This window comes from Antechinus flavipes, chromosome 3 (genome assembly GCF_016432865.1).
Source record: "Antechinus flavipes isolate AdamAnt ecotype Samford, QLD, Australia chromosome 3, AdamAnt_v2, whole genome shotgun sequence".
NCBI classification, from domain to species: domain Eukaryota; kingdom Metazoa; phylum Chordata; class Mammalia; order Dasyuromorphia; family Dasyuridae; genus Antechinus; species Antechinus flavipes.
This window is the reverse complement of record NC_067400.1, coordinates 100,633,380-100,650,709: the sequence shown is the minus strand read 5'-3', so window position 1 is coordinate 100,650,709 and position 17,330 is coordinate 100,633,380. Positions and strand designations below refer to the sequence as shown.

Genomic DNA, 17,330 nt, shown 5'->3' with positions numbered 1-17,330 from the left:
ATATTTTCTTAAGTTCTCTTATTACTGGTCATGCTATTTCTACTTTCAAGTTCTAAGAATTTGAGATAACTTTTTTTGCCAACAACATTTTTATTTCCTACTTCAATATAAGCTTATTGTCTGCTTGGAGTAAAAACTTGACTACTTTTACTTATTTTTCAGTAGGGGTTAAGGTATTATAATAGTCTTACATAGCCATGGATAACTAATATTATATCAATAATAGTTAACATTTATACAGTGCTTTAAGACTGGCAAGTTGCTTTACATATGTTAACTCACTTGATCCTCATAATAACTATAGGAAGATCTATTATTATCCCCATTTTATAGATGTTACCTGCTTATAATTTCTACTTCCTCTCCTCTAATTTCCTTAGTCCTTAAATCAAATTAGGCTTAAAGTAAAAGTGCATTTATTATATGTAAAGTATCTAATGGATAATGATTAACTTCTTTCCTCAATCACTATCTTTTAATTTATGGAGTAAGATTTGGATTATTAAGAGTGTGTGTGTGTGTGTGTGTGTGTGTGTGTACACACACCTCATACACATTAGATATAATGTATAAACATGTTATATACACATGTAATGTGAATATACATTATAAACACATACACACCGAGATAGATGTGCATGCATACATATGCATATTTTTTTTCTATTCATAACCATATATAACATATATATAAATATTTAAATTACTGTTTCCTACCTCTTTGCTCTTTGAAACTTCTGCAATAGCAGCTGTTCTCTGCTTTTCAAATTCATCATTATCACCTGAAGGTTTGGCAGGAGCTGTCACTTGCAATGTCTTTCTCCGATCAAGTTCTCTGCTATCCACTTGAACATGAGACACACACTTCTAGTGATATAAAACATATATAAAACCAATTTACTATCTGATACAAAATATTCAATCTATATCATAATGTCTTACATATTTTATTAAAGAAATGCCAACTTAATTTCTAAGAACAGAACCCACAAAATGGAAGCTTTACCTAATGAACTTAAAATCTAAGAATAGTTCTTTGAAAAGGCATTAAACTAATAATAAGATAAAAATATATATTATCTATGTAATGGAAACTCATAAGTTCTCCTGACTTCAGTTTCCCTCTTTATAAAATAAAGTTGAATTTGATAACATCTAAGTTCCTTTTTAGCTCTGAATCAATGTTCCTATGATACTATTATTAAGTCAAAATGTACTTCATGAATCATGTCATTGAACAGAAAAATGACTTTCACCTAATAATGGAAATATTTATGAAATCACTCTGCTAACGCCTCTAATTTTATTTGGGGTAATTATCTAAAAGGATCTGAAAAGGTTCTAGAGCCAGGGGTCCTCAAACTACTGCCCGTGGGCCAGATGTGGCAGCTGAGGACGATTATCTCCCTCACCCAGGGCTATGAAGTTCCTTTATTTAAAGGCACACAAAACAAAGTGTTTGTTTTTACTATAGCCCAGCCCTCCAACAGTCTGAGGGACAGTGAACTGGCCTGTAATGGGCTGAGGCTCAAGTTGATGCACTGAGGTCCTAAGCAAATGAGGCTAAATAATAATTGGACCATACTCTATTAATATATATGCTTGGAGAAAGAATGGCCCCCGCCCACTCTTTGTGCAAGTCCTGATGTGTTGTATAGGAAATGACGATTTTGGTGGGTGGAGGCAGGGGAGTGGAAAGGGAAGCAGAAAGAAAGACTGCTGGCTGGTTTCTTGACACAGCTGCTCACATTGCTATGGCAACCCCCTTTCACCTCCCATCCCCCTTCACCTCTGCTGGCTGCAGCTGCCCATATTGCTATCGAAATCCCCCTTCACCTCAAAAAGAATAAAGATTGAAGATTTTCCCCTTAACCTGAATTCCTGACTCTGGCTGATTTTCAATACGCAGTCATCACACTGGCCCCCTATTTAAAAAATTTGAGGACCCCGAATTTCTAGACTTCAAAGAAATTATTATTCAATAAGACAAAAAAGGTTTGCAAAAAGTCTCACTTCAACACTATACTAACACTTGGTTGTGTTCAATCCTTTGATGGATCTATTATCTTCTTGGTGGGGTTACTTCCTTCCACCAATAGATCAAAATTCATTCACCCTTTGTCTTCCTATGCAATACCTGTCTATCTGTTCCTTTAACACACACCTTTCAAGTATCATTTTTTTCATGAAGCTTTTTTGATCTTCAATTGCTAGCAACTTTCCTCTCAAACTATCTAGTATTTTGTGCTATATTGTATATATTTGTATTATTCACTACATATTTATAATTAATATTGTATGTATATATACACATATGTATATATATAATATATACACATACACAGACACGCACACATGTACTTGTTATCTCCTATATTAAAATGTAAACTCCTTGTACCTAGGGATTCTTTTTTTTAATTTTTTATACTTACATCCCTAGCACTTGACCTGTAACTTAATAAATGCTTGTAGATGAACTGATTGACATATTCTTCTATAACTCCTCTATAAAGGATACCCAGTATAACAAAAGAATTATAAGTTAAAATGTAAAAGTCTGTTTCCAACTTGTAAGCTTCAATCAATTAGTTTCGTATAATAGAGATTAGTAGATATAATAAGCATTTCTAGAGAAACTATTTTCTAACACATCAACTATAAATTGCTTGTAAAAGAGAAATGATAAAAACTTTTCCTCTAAAAAAAGCTCCCAAGTCTCTTAAGACAAATGCCATTTTTAAAAAATGCAGTTTTCTAATGATGTAATATATTTCAATTACACCAACATCAAATATGAATGTCTTTCTTGAAATTATTTAAACAAAGCTGAAATAAAATTAAATATGAAAGCACCTTCAAAATTATTTCAGATTTATTTAGGTTGTTATTTTATACTTCTTAATCCAAAAGAAAAGGTTAAAAACAAATGTCAGATATTTTAAAATTTTAAATAAATATAACCATTGATTATAAATAAAAAATAATTAACAGGAAGACTTTGGTGATAATATTGGGGAGGGAAATTTTCAAACAGATTATTGTCATTTTAAAATATGAATTATTACACTTTTTCTACATTGTTTTAATTATTTTTTAAAAAGAGGAAACAAATTCCTTCCTCAATGTAAGGTGATTTAAAAAGTAGCAATGCACACATGGAATAGGTATCTAGGTTTTATACAGCAGTAAAGGCCTATCCATTTGGCCAATCTTTCTGTTATACCATAAAGAGACTTCTGACAGGAAAATAAAGATCTTTATAAATTTGTATTGACTTCTTTTTAAGAAGGAAATTCAGGTGTTAGCCATATTTCCCAGAATTAAACTGAGGGAAAGAGGGTAGAGATGGGGGGAGGAAAAAGACAGGAGAGATGATACTCAATGTATCAAAAAGGATGGAGAAAGATGGGGAACTTTTGAGGCTTGTTCAGTGCTACCTGATACTGATGGAGTTAGTTATGAAGAAACTTAATTTTTGTCAAATTGGAATATTACATAAGCAATAATAAAGCATGAGTTTCAGCCACTTAGGAAAACATGAGGAAAAAAGAGAACAAATTTCCTATCACTGTACAAGGGATTCAAGACAAAAAAGACTGGAGCAGAGATTGATTGGTACACCCAGATCAATAGTATTCTTTAAAAATTTCCTCTTAAAAAAAGGGGGGGGGGGAGGTTTACTATAAATTAAATAACATTTTTAAAAGTTTTGAATTTTGAAATAAAGAAAATACTAGACAAATTTTTATAATTATCATTTTCATAAACATGCATAATTTAAAAATATATATTACAATTTTTTGGAGCTCTCATCATTAGATATCTTTTCAATCTAAGTATTTATATAATAGGGCAGTAAGGTGACACAATAAACAGAGCACTGGACTTGGAACCAAGAAAACTAATCTTCAACTTCAAATCTGGTCTCAAGACATTTCTTAGCTATATGATCCTAAATAAGTTACTTACCTTTGCCTCAGTTTCCTCAACTGTAAAATGAGCTGGAGAAGTGAATGACAAACCACTCTAGTATCTTTGTCAAGAAAATTCCAAAAAGTAATCACAAAGAATTGCACACAATGAAAACAACTTATAAAGTGAGTTATTAATTTTCCCTGGGTGTGAAGGAGAAAGAAATGAGGGAGAGGTTTGGGATTTTATTTTTTTATAATATAGTCATAACCAAAGAATGTTTTGTCCTAATTCTGTTTTCTTTGGAATATATCAAATTCCATATCTCTTCATATTTTTCATGTGTCATTATTATCATAGTGAATATTGAGAGGGGGAGGGGGATCATTTATTGTAGAAATTTGTTACCTAATCTTAATTTTAAAAATTATTTCTTCTCTAAAAATTAACTAACTAAAGATGAATATAAGTTGACTTTTACTTCTGGGGTCTTACCAAGGCAATTTATCTGTATATCAGTGACCAACAATACAGATAGATTCCTCATCCAAGTTTCTATTTTAACAAACAAATTAAGGACAATTATTAAATTCTTTGTCCTGCTTCATAATTCATTTATAAACAATTTCTGTGACCATTTAATAAGTATATAGTTTGAAGAATAAAAATAATCTTCCCAGATTGAAATTTATCTTTAATGGTAAAAGTTTAGTTACCTGTCCAAAAGGTACAAAAGGAGGTGGTCCACCTTCAGTTCCAATGTTGCTTCTATTGTGTTTTGACAAGCTCTATGGGGAAAAAATGATTTTTTTTTCATGAAAATGAAACAACTGAGCAATTTTTTTCAACTCTGCAAAAATGTATTTTTTTAACAAAAAAAAATGTTTTTAAAAAAATTCCTGAAATGCACATCTTAATTTCATTAATTTCATCCATATTAGTTTATATACACTGTCACAAAATAGTTACAATATTTCATTATTATCAACAATTATATATTTAACAAAATGAAGAAAATAAACTTTCTTGTAACATTTTAAATAAATATTTACTGTTGATTTTCTCACCATCACAGAATATCAAAGCTTTTACCTCAGAGTCCAACTTGTTCCTGGACAGGTATCTACTTTGTTATCTCTTCAAAAGAAGGACATCAAGCTCCTCTTAAAGAGGATAGAAAGTGATAAAAGATCATTACTTCCTGAGACAATTTAATCCAATGTGAGACAGGTTCAATTCTTACTAAGTTTTTTTCCCCCCTCACGTTATCTTGAAATCTGCCTCTCTATAACTTTTACCCAGTACCTGACAAAGAAAAAAAAACAGCTTTGTAAAGGAGGCACAAAAAATACTGAAGAAAATAACACCTTTAAAAATAGAATAGACTAAATGGTAAAAGGTGCCAAAAAAAAAAAAAAAAAACCTACTGAAGAGAAGTCTTAAAAAGCAAAATTGGCCAAATGGGAAAAAAAGCGACAAAAAATTAATGAAGAAAAGAATTCCTCAAAAATACAATTGGCCAAATGAAGGATTTAAGAAAATAATACCTTAAAAACTAGAAGTGTTCAGCTGGAAGTTAATGACTCATCAAGAAGGAAATTGTCATCAAGAAGGAAAGATCATTTAAGAATTATGGCACTACTTAAAAGCCATGGGAGGAAGCCAGGCGCAGGGAGGGAGTGGAGACAGGGAAGGAGTGAAAGAGGGAGAGATATGTCACACTAGAACCACAAGGTTTTAAAACAGAAATTTTAAAAATGGCCAATCGCTTCATGATTATAGCCAAATTCCTGAGTTCCCAGGTCAAGAAGAAAACATTGCAAGTAGCCAGAAAGAAACAGTTCAAGTATCATGGAATCAAATTAAGGATAACATAAAATTTAGCAACTTCTACACTAAAGGACCAGAGAGCATGGAATATGGTATTCCTGAGGGCAAAGGAATTAGAATTACTAACAAGAATTACCTGCCCCCAAAACTGAGCAAAACTCATCAGCAAACAAAAATGGACATCAGGGATAAAAATGGATATTTGCTGAAACAGGACATTCAAGCATTCCTGATAAAAAAGACAAGAGTGGATAGAAAATTTGAATTTCAAATACAAAACTTAAAAGAAACATAAAAAGATAAACAGGAATGAAAAATCCTAAGGAATTCAGCAAGATTAAACTGTTTACACTCCTACATGGGAAGATACTTGTAGTTCCTAAGAATATTTTCATTAATGGCATAGTTAGAAGGAATATACATAAGCAAAGGGTATGGGATAATTTCTAAAACAATAAAATTAAAAAGTGAGAAACAGGAGTGTACTGAAAGGAAGGGGCTGAGAGGAAGGGGAAGAGAAAGGTAGAATGAGGCAAAGAATCTCACATAAAAGCTAAAAAAAAAAAAAACAAAAAAAAAAAACAAGATTTTGCAGTGGAGAGAAAGAGAGAGAAGATAGTAGGAAGTCTTTAAACCTTACTCTCATCAAAAGTGGCTCAAAGAGAGAATAACTTATACACTCATTTATTTGAGTAAAGAAATTTATCTCTTCCTACAGAAAAATAAGAGGAGAAGAAAGGACAGACTGACAAAAAGTAGGTAGGGCAGATTTGGAAAGGCAGTAGTCAGAAGCAAAACTTTTGAGAATGAATGGGGTGAAAGGAAGGGGAGGGCGAGTGTGTGAGTGTGTGAGTGTGTGTGTGTGTGTGTGTGTGTGTGTGTGTGTGTGTGTGTATTGGGGGAGGGAGGGAGGAGGTAGAGGGGAGGCAGGAAGAGAAAGCGAGAGAGAGAGAGAGAATAGGGTAAATAGAAAACAGGATGGAGAGAAATAGACAATTAGTAATAAGTATAAAAAAAATTATAGCAAGTATTTCTGATAAAAGCCTCCTTTCTCAAATATAGAGAGAGTCAAATTTTGCAAAATTAAGAGTCATTCCCCAATTGATAAATGGTGAAAGAAAACAAAATGCAGTTTTTAGACAAAGTAATCAAAGCCATCAATAGTCAAATGAAATAATATTCTAATTCTCTACAGATTAGAAAAATGCAGATTAAAACAACTGAACATCATCCCTTATCTATCAGATTGGCTAATATAATTGAAAAGGAAAATAATAAATGTTGGAGATAATGTAAGGATACTGAGATACTAACGAACTATTGATTGAGTTGAATTGATTCAATCATTCTGAAGAACAATTTGGAATCATGCCCAAAGGACCATACCTTTTGATCCATACTAGGTGTGTATCCCAAAGAGATTAAAAAATTTTTAAAAAGGAATAAGAAAAGGACCTATATATACAAAAATATTTATAGCTATTCTTTTAGTGGTGACAAGAATTGGAAATACAAGAGATGTCCATCAATTAGCAAATGACTAACAAGTTATGGTAAATTTGTGATGGAATATTATTGTGCTAGCATAAGAAAGAAGAGCAAGATGCTCTCAGAAAAACCCGGAACTAATGCAAAACAAATTGAGCAAAAGCAGAAGAGTTTATAAAGTAACATCAATACTGTCCAATGAATAGCTGTAAATGTCATAGCTATTTTCAGCAATATGATGATCCAAGAAAATTCTGTAGGGCTTTTGATGAAAAATGCTATTAATCTCCAGAAAAAAGAAATTATAAAGTTTAAATGCAAATTGGAACATTTTTTCTTTATTTTTTTCTGAGGTTTTTTTTAGTCTGTGTTTTCTTTTACAACATGATTAATATGGATAAACATATCATATGCATATCTGCATGTATATAATCTATATCAAACTGCTCTTTTTCTCAATGGAAGGGTGAAGGCATAGAAAAGAGAAAGGATTTAGAACTCAATTTTTTTTTTAAATGTTAAAAATTGCTTCTATATATAGTTAGGGGAAGGGTGAGTGTGTGTGTGTGTGTGTGTGTGTGTGTGTGTGTGTGTGTGTGTGTATGTTTAAAGGAGAAATGAAAAAATAATCAGAATCAGAAAAATGAATTTTCAGAGTTCAGAAACAGAGAGATAGCACTGTTATAAGTGATGATGCAAAATTTTAAGAGGGTAGCTAAGAGAGAATAAAGATAAATGTCATGGGAATTCAGAAGGTTGATGAAATTTGAGGCTAGGATATTGAAGGAGATATCAACATATAAATATACACAGATGGCATCAAGTGGCAAAGGGAACAAATATGCTCCTTTCTCCTTCTGGTCCAATATGTCAGAAAGTATGAAAGTAGTATCCTATGCAAAAAAGAAAAATAGTATATGTCAAAAGGAACCAAAATGCCATTAGCACAAAAAAGAAAAAACTATGAGAGGAAGAAGTTTTAGATGAGAAGTTAATGTGAGAACAGATTTTCAAAGAGTACACCAGGATGGGAATTGAGGCATAGAAGTACTAAAAAGGAGTAGAAAAAAGGTGAGTAAAGATAAAAGAACAGTATTACCATGGGCAAGGCAGTAACTAAATTGAAGAAAGTTAAGGAGCCATGAAGAATTGAGATTTTGTTAGCAAAATTTAAGTAATTCAAATTCAAATCTTGTAGAAGAAAAGAATTGGTACTTGTGGCTTCAAGTAAACACGATAATTCCTCAAAAGATAAGGGATAATAGAAAAGGTAACTGGAGAGTAGGGGAAGAGGGAGATTCATAAGGATTCATTCAGGAGATTCATAAATAGAAAATAATTTAAACGTTAGAAATTAGGAGGTTTAGTTCTGGCTCTAAAACCTTAGTAATGAAATTATCTAGTCCAATCCCTGTAATTCTATAAAAGAAGAAAATGAAGATCAGAAGTGGTTGACCCAAGCTTACAACTCTAGTTTCTATCTACTAAGGATATATGGGGAGCCCTGGAAAAGCCATGTCCCATCAGGACCAAATTATAAAGGAAATATAACTCCAATAAGGTGACAATTCCATGTGTATTTATATTGCATGTAAAAATTTATTTTACAATCTTTAAATTTAATCTCAGTACCTGGAGGAAGAAACCTAATTCATTCTCAATAAGGAACTTCTTTTGCAAAAGAAAAGGCTATCAATATATTCATAAGTAGATTCTCACTATTTTGAGCCCAGAGTAAACAGGAGTTGGTTGATTTTACTCTGAGTAATTAGAAGCTTCAAAAAAAAAATAGGACTGACAAATTTTTAAGAGTGCCAAAGGATGACATGAGCTAAAAGTTTTAATAGGGGAATAAAATTGTAATAGTGATGTCACAGTTTGGTTACTAACAAGAGCATGCCATTCCCAATATACAGCTCTAAAGAGAAGAACAGAAATATATTGATTTTATGGAAACATAAAATTGGTAGAGAATCTAGAAGAGACTTCAGCAATCTGATTTCTTAAGAACTTTCAGCCAATCTACTTCCTCCCCAAATTTGGCCTTAGCCAAGGAATTTTCTCTTATTGCTCTCCAATTCTGTCATCTTGTATACGTCATCTTCAATCCAGGGGCCAAAATTATTCCAAGTTTTACCCTGTCTATCCCCTGCATAAAACAATGCAATACCTCTGAGTCGGTCCTAGTGGAAACTTCTTATATTCTAGATGCCATTTTTGTTTTGACTATTATTCTAAAAGACAAGACATTTTGTAGGAAGGATCTTTTGCTTTGATTCAAATTTTGATAAAATTGTTTCCTCAATAGGAGAGGCTTGAATCTCTCTTGTATTGTCCTCTAATTTCACCTCACCTCTAATTTCTGCTTTATAGCTAAGATAACATATCAAAATAAAGTGGGCCCCTTTCCACAGTCTTCAACTAGGGCTCTGATCACTTCCTATTTTATAAATATAAGCCTTGTGTTGCAGTTATTTCCCCACTGGCATAGTTTTAGCCACCTCTTTCTCTTGAATATTGCAAATAAAAATAAGAAAAAGTACATAAAAATACAAAATTATCAATATATTCCCATCCCATCAACAACCATACAGGACAATTATGTAATAATAATTATCAATAATATATTCCACAATAATAATTCCACACATGAGGTGACCCACTACTGAGAATTTATTGGGAAAGGAAGGACAGGACAGGAAAGAAAAGGAAAGATAGATATAGGTTTTGATCAGTCCAATGTTATTTCTGTTAATCTATAGTGCAAAGAAACTATTCGCCTGTGAACTTTTAATCTTTAATAGAGGAGAACATTCTTAGATAAAGACTAATGAAAGCAACAACATTAGAAATGTATCCCATATGGATAACATACTTGAGTTCCAGTTCATATATCCTATGTAAACATTTTTCTCAATCTGCATTAAGAACATAAAGTGTCCTGTAGCAGACACTTACCCTCTGTAACTCCCATTTTTCAATAAGATGTTCCACTTCACCTCCAAGAACTACAGTGTTTGAGTCATTCAAAAGCAGGAATCCATTTTTTATATCAATAATACCCGAGAGTTTAACTTTGGTTCCAGGTGGCGTGTTCAGACTAAAATGAGAAACAAACACAATATATTATTTTGAAAATTCTATCTCATATTTTGAACATCAAGTTAATCAGTGTAATATTAGAAAGGAAGAAATAAACTGGGAAAACATTTTTACATTCAAAGGTTCTGATGAAGACCTCATTTCTAAAATATATAAAGAATTGACTCAAATTTATAAGAATTGAAGCCATTCGCCAAATGATAAATGGTCAAAGGATATGAACAGACAATTTTTAGATGAAGAAATTGAATCTATTTCTAGTCACATGAAAAGGTGCTCCAAATCACTACTGATCAGAGAAATGCAAATTAAGACAACTCTGAGATACCACTACACATCTCTCACATTGGCTAAAAAGATGTAAAAGATGATGACGAATGTTTGAGGGGATGTGGGAAAACTAGGACACCAATACATTGTTGGTGGAATTGTGAACACATCCAGCCATTCTGGAGAGCAATTTGGAACTACGCTCAAAAAGTTATCAAACTATACATACCCTTTGACCCAGCAGTGTTTTTACTGGGATTATATCCCAAAGAGATCTTAAAGAAGCGAAAGGGATCCACATGTGCAAAAATGTTTGTGGAAGCCCTTTTTGTAGTGGCAAGAAACTGGGCAATTGATGGGCAAGCCCATTAATTGGAGAATGGCTGAATAAATTATGGCATATGAATGTTATGGAATATTATTGTTCTGTAAGAAACAAGCAACAGGATGATTTCAGAAAAGCCTGGAGAGACTTACATGAACTGATTCTAAGTGAAACGAGCAGAATCAGTAGATTATTGTATAAGGCAATAACAAAATTATTCGATGATCAATTCTGATAGACGTGGCTCTCTTCAATAATGAAATGATTCAAACCAGTTCCACTTGTGCAGCGAAAAAGAGACATCTACACCCAGAGAGAGGACTGTGGGAATTTAATGTGGTTCACAACATAGCATTTTTCACTCTTTTTGTTGCTGTTTGCTTGCATTTTATTTTGCTTCTCTTTTTCTGGTTTGATTTGATTTTTCTTGGGAGGCAAAATAATGGTATAAATATGTATGCATATATTGAATTTAATATATTTTTCTTCCCTGTTTACCATATATTGGACTACTTACCATCTGGGGAAGGCATGGGGGAAGGGAGGAAAAACTGGAACACAAGGTTTTACAAGGGCTAATGTTAAAGAATTTTCCATGCACATGCTTTGAAAAATAAAAAGCTTCTATTAAAAAGTTAGTGTAAAGCCATATTACCAATGATTGGAATACAAAGACAAAAATGAAATAATTACTGCCTTCAAGGAGCTCAGTTCTTTAGAAGAAAACAACAAAGTATACATAAAATATATGGGACAAGGTGGAACAGTGGGTAACGTGTTGGGCCTAAAGTTAGGAAGACTCATCTTCCTGAATTTAAATCTGGTGTGACCCTGAGAAAGTCACTTAATCCTGTTTGTTTCAGTTTCCTAAACTGTAAAATGGATATAATATCAGTACCTACCTCCCAAAATTGTTGTGAGGATAAAATGATATTTAATCCTCTGGGAAATTTAATTTCTTTGTTGTGAGGATATTTAATCATCAGCACAGAAATGCTAACTAAAGTATTGAACTTTATGGGATCACCAAGTGAAATGGTTGAAAAGAAGATAAGAAGGCCTAAAATGAAGCTTTGAGATCTAGATACCCAAAATGAGCAGACACTGCCTTTCAGCAAAAGAGAGTTACAAGAATGAAGACATCCAAGACAGAGTAGTATAACAAAAATCTAAAAGAACAAACTATCAAGAAAATGGGACTGACAGTGCCAAAAGCTGAAGAGAGATCAAAAAGAAAGAAGATTAAGGCCATTAGCCTAGTAACTAAGGGATCACTGACAATCTTGAGGACAGAACTTTCAGTTCAATGATGAGATTGGAAATCATATTGTAGACAGTTAAAGGGGGATTAAAAGAGAAGGAAGTACAGCCATCAATTATAGAATGGCTCTCCAAGAGGTGAGACACAAAAGAGAGGACAGAGATGGTTAGCAATAACAAGTGTGGGGAAGTTGTCTGGTTCAAAAGGGGATTTTTAAAGATGTAATGATATGAGCATTTTTGTAAAGAGCAGGAAATTGTAAGGATGATGAGGAGAAAGGTTTGCCCACAGGACTGAAGTAAACAATTGCACATGACTGATGTGAGGTGAGAAGAGAGAGAAAACTCAGCAAATGGCCTCCATGTTTTCACTAAAATATGAGGCAAGCTGTGGCATTAATACATAATGGAATATTATTGTGCTGTAAGAAATTATTTTTGTGATGAATACAGAAAAGCATGAACTGATACAGAGTGAAGTAAGCAGAGCCCAGAAAAGAAGATTCTGAGTAATTACGATGACATTCGTGGTATTCTACTTTTATTTGAGTTTGCCACCACTGTCCAGATAGCATCCAATATAATACGTCTGGAAAAATTGAGAGGAATAAGCTCTGAGAAAGACCATCAGATGTGATAACTCAGAAATAATTGGTAATTTTGAAGAAAGAATAATCAATTGAGGAGTGAAGAACAAAATATGTGAGAGAAGAGGAAATCAAGGCATAAAGGAGATCACAGTTAAAGGGTCTCCATTTTCTCAGTAAACTATGGAGCTAATAAAAATAACACTCATTTACGCAGCAATCATGGGGAGGCGTGTGGGAAGATGGCAAAATAGGTTGGTAAATGTCAAGCTCTCTAAATTTCACCCACAAATAGAACAAATATGTGCCTCAAAGAGAATATAGACTGGTGAAAAATCAAGATTTGGGACGGAACAGGGGTCCTGTGGGCACAACAGTAGAAGATCTGAGGAAAGATCTGGGGGTGGGGGGGAATTAGCTTCAGCGAAGTGCAAACACCTTTGGACTAGCTCCACAGAAACATCAAGGAAGGGGGAGGGATATGGCTGAAGCCTCAGCAGAAACCACAGAAACTTTTACCCTCTAAACATCATTTAGTGTCGATTTGGGGAAGATAGAGGGAATTTTGGTTGACTGGGAATGCTGGGTCCAGCTGGGCTAACTAGCCCTGGGCAAAAAGGAACCAGCATCTGGTGAGTACAGAGGTAGGGCAGGTATGCTGCTGGCTGCAGGTACTTGCTGGAGGGGAGAGCTCTTGGTTTGGGGTTCCGGGTCGAGGGGAGATATGAAGGGAATCCAGAGGAATCATACATCCCAGGATTAGAGATGCCTACACTAATACCTCTTGTTGGAGGCTTAAATAAATAAAGAAAGAAATAAAAGAAACTGGCCAAGAACAAAGAACCAAACTTATTATAGGAACTTATGGAAACAAAGAAGACCAGGGTTTATCTTCAGAGAAGTATATTGACTAAAAAAAAATAAAAAAAACAAACAGCCTTCTATCTCAAGGAGTAACATGAAAGAATTTATAGAAGAACTCAAAAAAGAATTTAGAAATCAAATGAAAAGCATCAAGGAAAAACTAAAAAAAAAAAAAAAAAAACATCCAAGAATAAAAAGATTATGAAAAAAAAAATTAACCAACTAGAAAAAAGAGATAGTCTCAACAAGGAAAACAACTCTTTGAAAATTAGAATTGGGCAAGGAGGAATCAGGGAAGCTATGAGAGACCAAGAATTAACAAAACAGATTATAAAGAAAGAGAGAATAGAATATAATGTGAGATGCGAAACATAAGAAAAGACAGATCTGGAGAATAGATCAAGAAAATATAAGAATAATTACACTACCTGAAAGTTGTGACCCAGAAAAAAGAACCTTGACCCAATAATGCAAGAAATAATATAAGAAAATTGTCCTGAAATGACAGAATATGAGGGGAAAGTAGAAATAGAAAAAAAATCCATCGATTACTATCTCAAAGAGATCCTTTGTGGGAAACACATAGAAATATTATTGAATATTTTGAAACTCCCAGATCAAAGAGAAAATTTTGCAAGAAACAAGAAAAAAATTCAAATACACCGGAGCTACAATTAGAATTATGCAGGACTTATTAGAAGCCATAATAAAAGACCACAAGTCATGGAATCATATCTACCATCAAAAGAACTAGGCCTGCAGCCAAAAATATTATACCCAGAAAAATTATGTATAATACCAAATGACAAAAAATGGATATTCATCAAAAATTGCAGATTTTTTGAACTTTCTATCAACCAAACCTGAACTTAATAGAAAATTTAAGAGCCAATTAATTCAAAGATCAATTTCAAGTAACTCAATAAGAACAAATTATGTTTTTCACATGGGGAATATATATCATTTGTTTAAGAGTGACATCCACAATAGGGTACCTCAAAAGAAAGATTAGGGCAGACGTAAGGTAAAAATAGTAATCATGTTATACAAATGAGAGGCAGAGAAAGAATAGACAAGAGGCATTAGAGGGGGGATGGAAATCTACTCACATTGGGAACGGGTTAAACAGAAAACACAATATATATACAATAAAGGGTATAGCATCCTCCAAAATCTATAAAGAAAAATGGGAAGGAGAATGGGCAGATGTGGAAGCAAAAGGTGAGAGAAGAAGAGGGAGGGATCCAAGGGTAAGGAGAGGTTAAAGAATAGCAAGGCAAGTTAAGGAACATAATTAAAGCAAAGAGGTAGGAGAAATAATAAAGAGGGGTGTGTGTGTGTGTGTGTGTGTGTGTGTAGGAGGGGTGTGTATTTGCACGTGTATGTACATATCTACATATGTATACATAAATATATTCTTTCTTAACTATAGCCTGCTGGGGGGAGGGGAGAATGAAAGAGGTAAAAAAGAATAAAGTAAAAAAGGTACACAGCAGAGAACAAAAGAACAATTTACAAAGAAGTAAAGAAAAAAATGGACATTCATGAATTTCTTCTACTATGCATTAGTCATTTTTGAATCAGCTATCAGTGACTAGCTAGAGATCAAAAGATCATATTTAATACAAAACAAAGACAGAATACAATTGTTTAAATGATAATTAAATTTGATCTGTTTAAATGAGTTAATAAAGAAAATTGAGATATAGAAAAAGATACAGAAAAATTCAACATAAAGAAAATAATATTGTGACAATTATGCTTTTTTCTTTTTTAAACCAGGGCTGAGATTTCATTCATATAAGGAACTCCATGTGAGAAACTGCTTCTATCAATGCATCTTGGTACCTTCTTTGCAGGTACCTAGTCTTAGAAGAGTTACTTGGGACACTTGAATTAAAAGAGCCACACAAACAGTATGTCACACATGTGATTTAGAAAGATCCAAATCTCCTGATTCTGAAGCCAGTTCTCAATCCATTATTCCCACTTCCTCAGGAATACAACTAAAACATAATTAAATATTTGAACAAGATTTTGAAATTGTACCATACTGCCTCTCCAGAAATCATTTACAAACTTATCTAATTAAATTGTCATAAAAAGGAGATCAAATATTGCTTAAAAAAAAATTAGTCAGCAAATACCTAATTGGATGGGAAAATCTGATATAGAAACATATCAGAAAAAAGCTTCACAAGAGACATCACTAATCACAAGAGAACATCAACCAGTGCAGATCCACTTTCTCATCTATAAAAATAATTATTAAAGTAATATACAAACATGTAGAAGTCATTCTTAAAGGTAATTTGTAGGGAAAAGGCAGGCTTTCTAAAAGCAATACTCCATAGTAAATGCATCAACTATTGAAAAAAAAGAGAAAAAGGATAGATATCATCCTAAGATTATTTTAAAAATGAAGCTGAAACAAAGGCAACCAAAGGCAAAAGACAGAAAAAATCTGGAAAGCTGTTTGGGATTTGGTCTTTTTTTAATACTATTGGTACTTTTGATTTTTATATGATCTTCAATTCTCAATATATTTCTTCTTCTCTCCCTCCCTGAAAGCTATCCTCTATATCAGAATAAAAACACAATCCAAGTCTTAACAGTATATACAGTGTTCCAAACTCATAGTCTCCTATGGAGAGGAGGCATATTTTCATATCTTAGCTTTATGTCTAAGCATGGTCATCATAAATTTGAAGTAATTTTAGTTTTTGCTAATGTTATTTTTCTTTACATTTATATTATAATAATTGTGCAGTTTTCCTTGTCACTTAAGCTATAATTATTGTGCACAATATTTCTAGTTCTGTTTATTCTACTATGCACTGGCTCATATAGATCTTACCATGTTTTCCAGTATTTTTCATGTCCACTGTTTCTTGTGGGAAAAGAAATATTCCATTACATTCATTATCATAATTTGTTTAGCCATTCCCTAACCAATAGGCTTTGCCTTTGTTTCTGGTTCTTCATAACAACCAAGAGTGTTTTTATAACTATACTGGTGTCTAGGGAATCTTTCTTTTTTAACAATAACATCCTTGGGATAGAGCTAGCAGTAGTATCTCTAGTTGGAGGGTATGGATTTATTTTTAGCATAATTACAAACTGCTTTCTGGAATGAATAAACATGTACATATACATATATAAATGTGTGTATGTCTGTTTGTGTGTGTATATATTTAATAAAAAGATAGCATGCTAAAAGAATCTATAATCACTCCCAAATCCCTGAAGTTAAGCTTAAAATAGGTGGTTACATCAGTATAAATTATCCAAACAATGAATACAGAGAGAAGATTAGTGAATTTAACTCCAAGGTTCCAAATAGTTGAAAAAAACAGGTACTCAGCAAACACCTATTCCAAAAGTTTTTTATTGATCCATAGAGAATAAAAGAACTAGATTTGCTCACTATAATCAGCAGCACTTTTATGAACACTTATCCAAATCTTCAGATCTAGTGTTCCTATAATTAGTCCATTTAGTCCTTTTAGTTAAAGACAAGAAGTAATAAGGAGGAAGGATCATTTTATTCATTCAATAAATATTTACTAAACTGAGTACAAGGAATCATACTAGATTTTATGGGAAAAACACATTCACATCTAAAATGACTTTTATTAGTTTATAAAGGAAAGGAAGAGGACAAGTATTAAATTCCTACTCTGTAGCAGATA

General features: G+C 32.9%; 1 protein-coding gene across 1 annotated transcript in view; it reads right to left on the bottom strand.

Moving 5' to 3' along the window:
- Window positions 1-17,330, bottom strand: part of TDRD3 (tudor domain containing 3) — a 169,413-nt gene that overhangs the window by 86,788 nt on the left and 65,295 nt on the right. The window contains exons 5-7 of the mRNA XM_051983892.1: window positions 10,189-10,330; window positions 4,629-4,700; window positions 718-867 (exon numbers count right to left, since the gene is read on the bottom strand). Of these exons, the coding sequence (XP_051839852.1) occupies window positions 718-867; window positions 4,629-4,700; window positions 10,189-10,330 (364 nt within the window). The remainder of the gene's footprint in view (window positions 1-717; window positions 868-4,628; window positions 4,701-10,188; window positions 10,331-17,330) is intronic.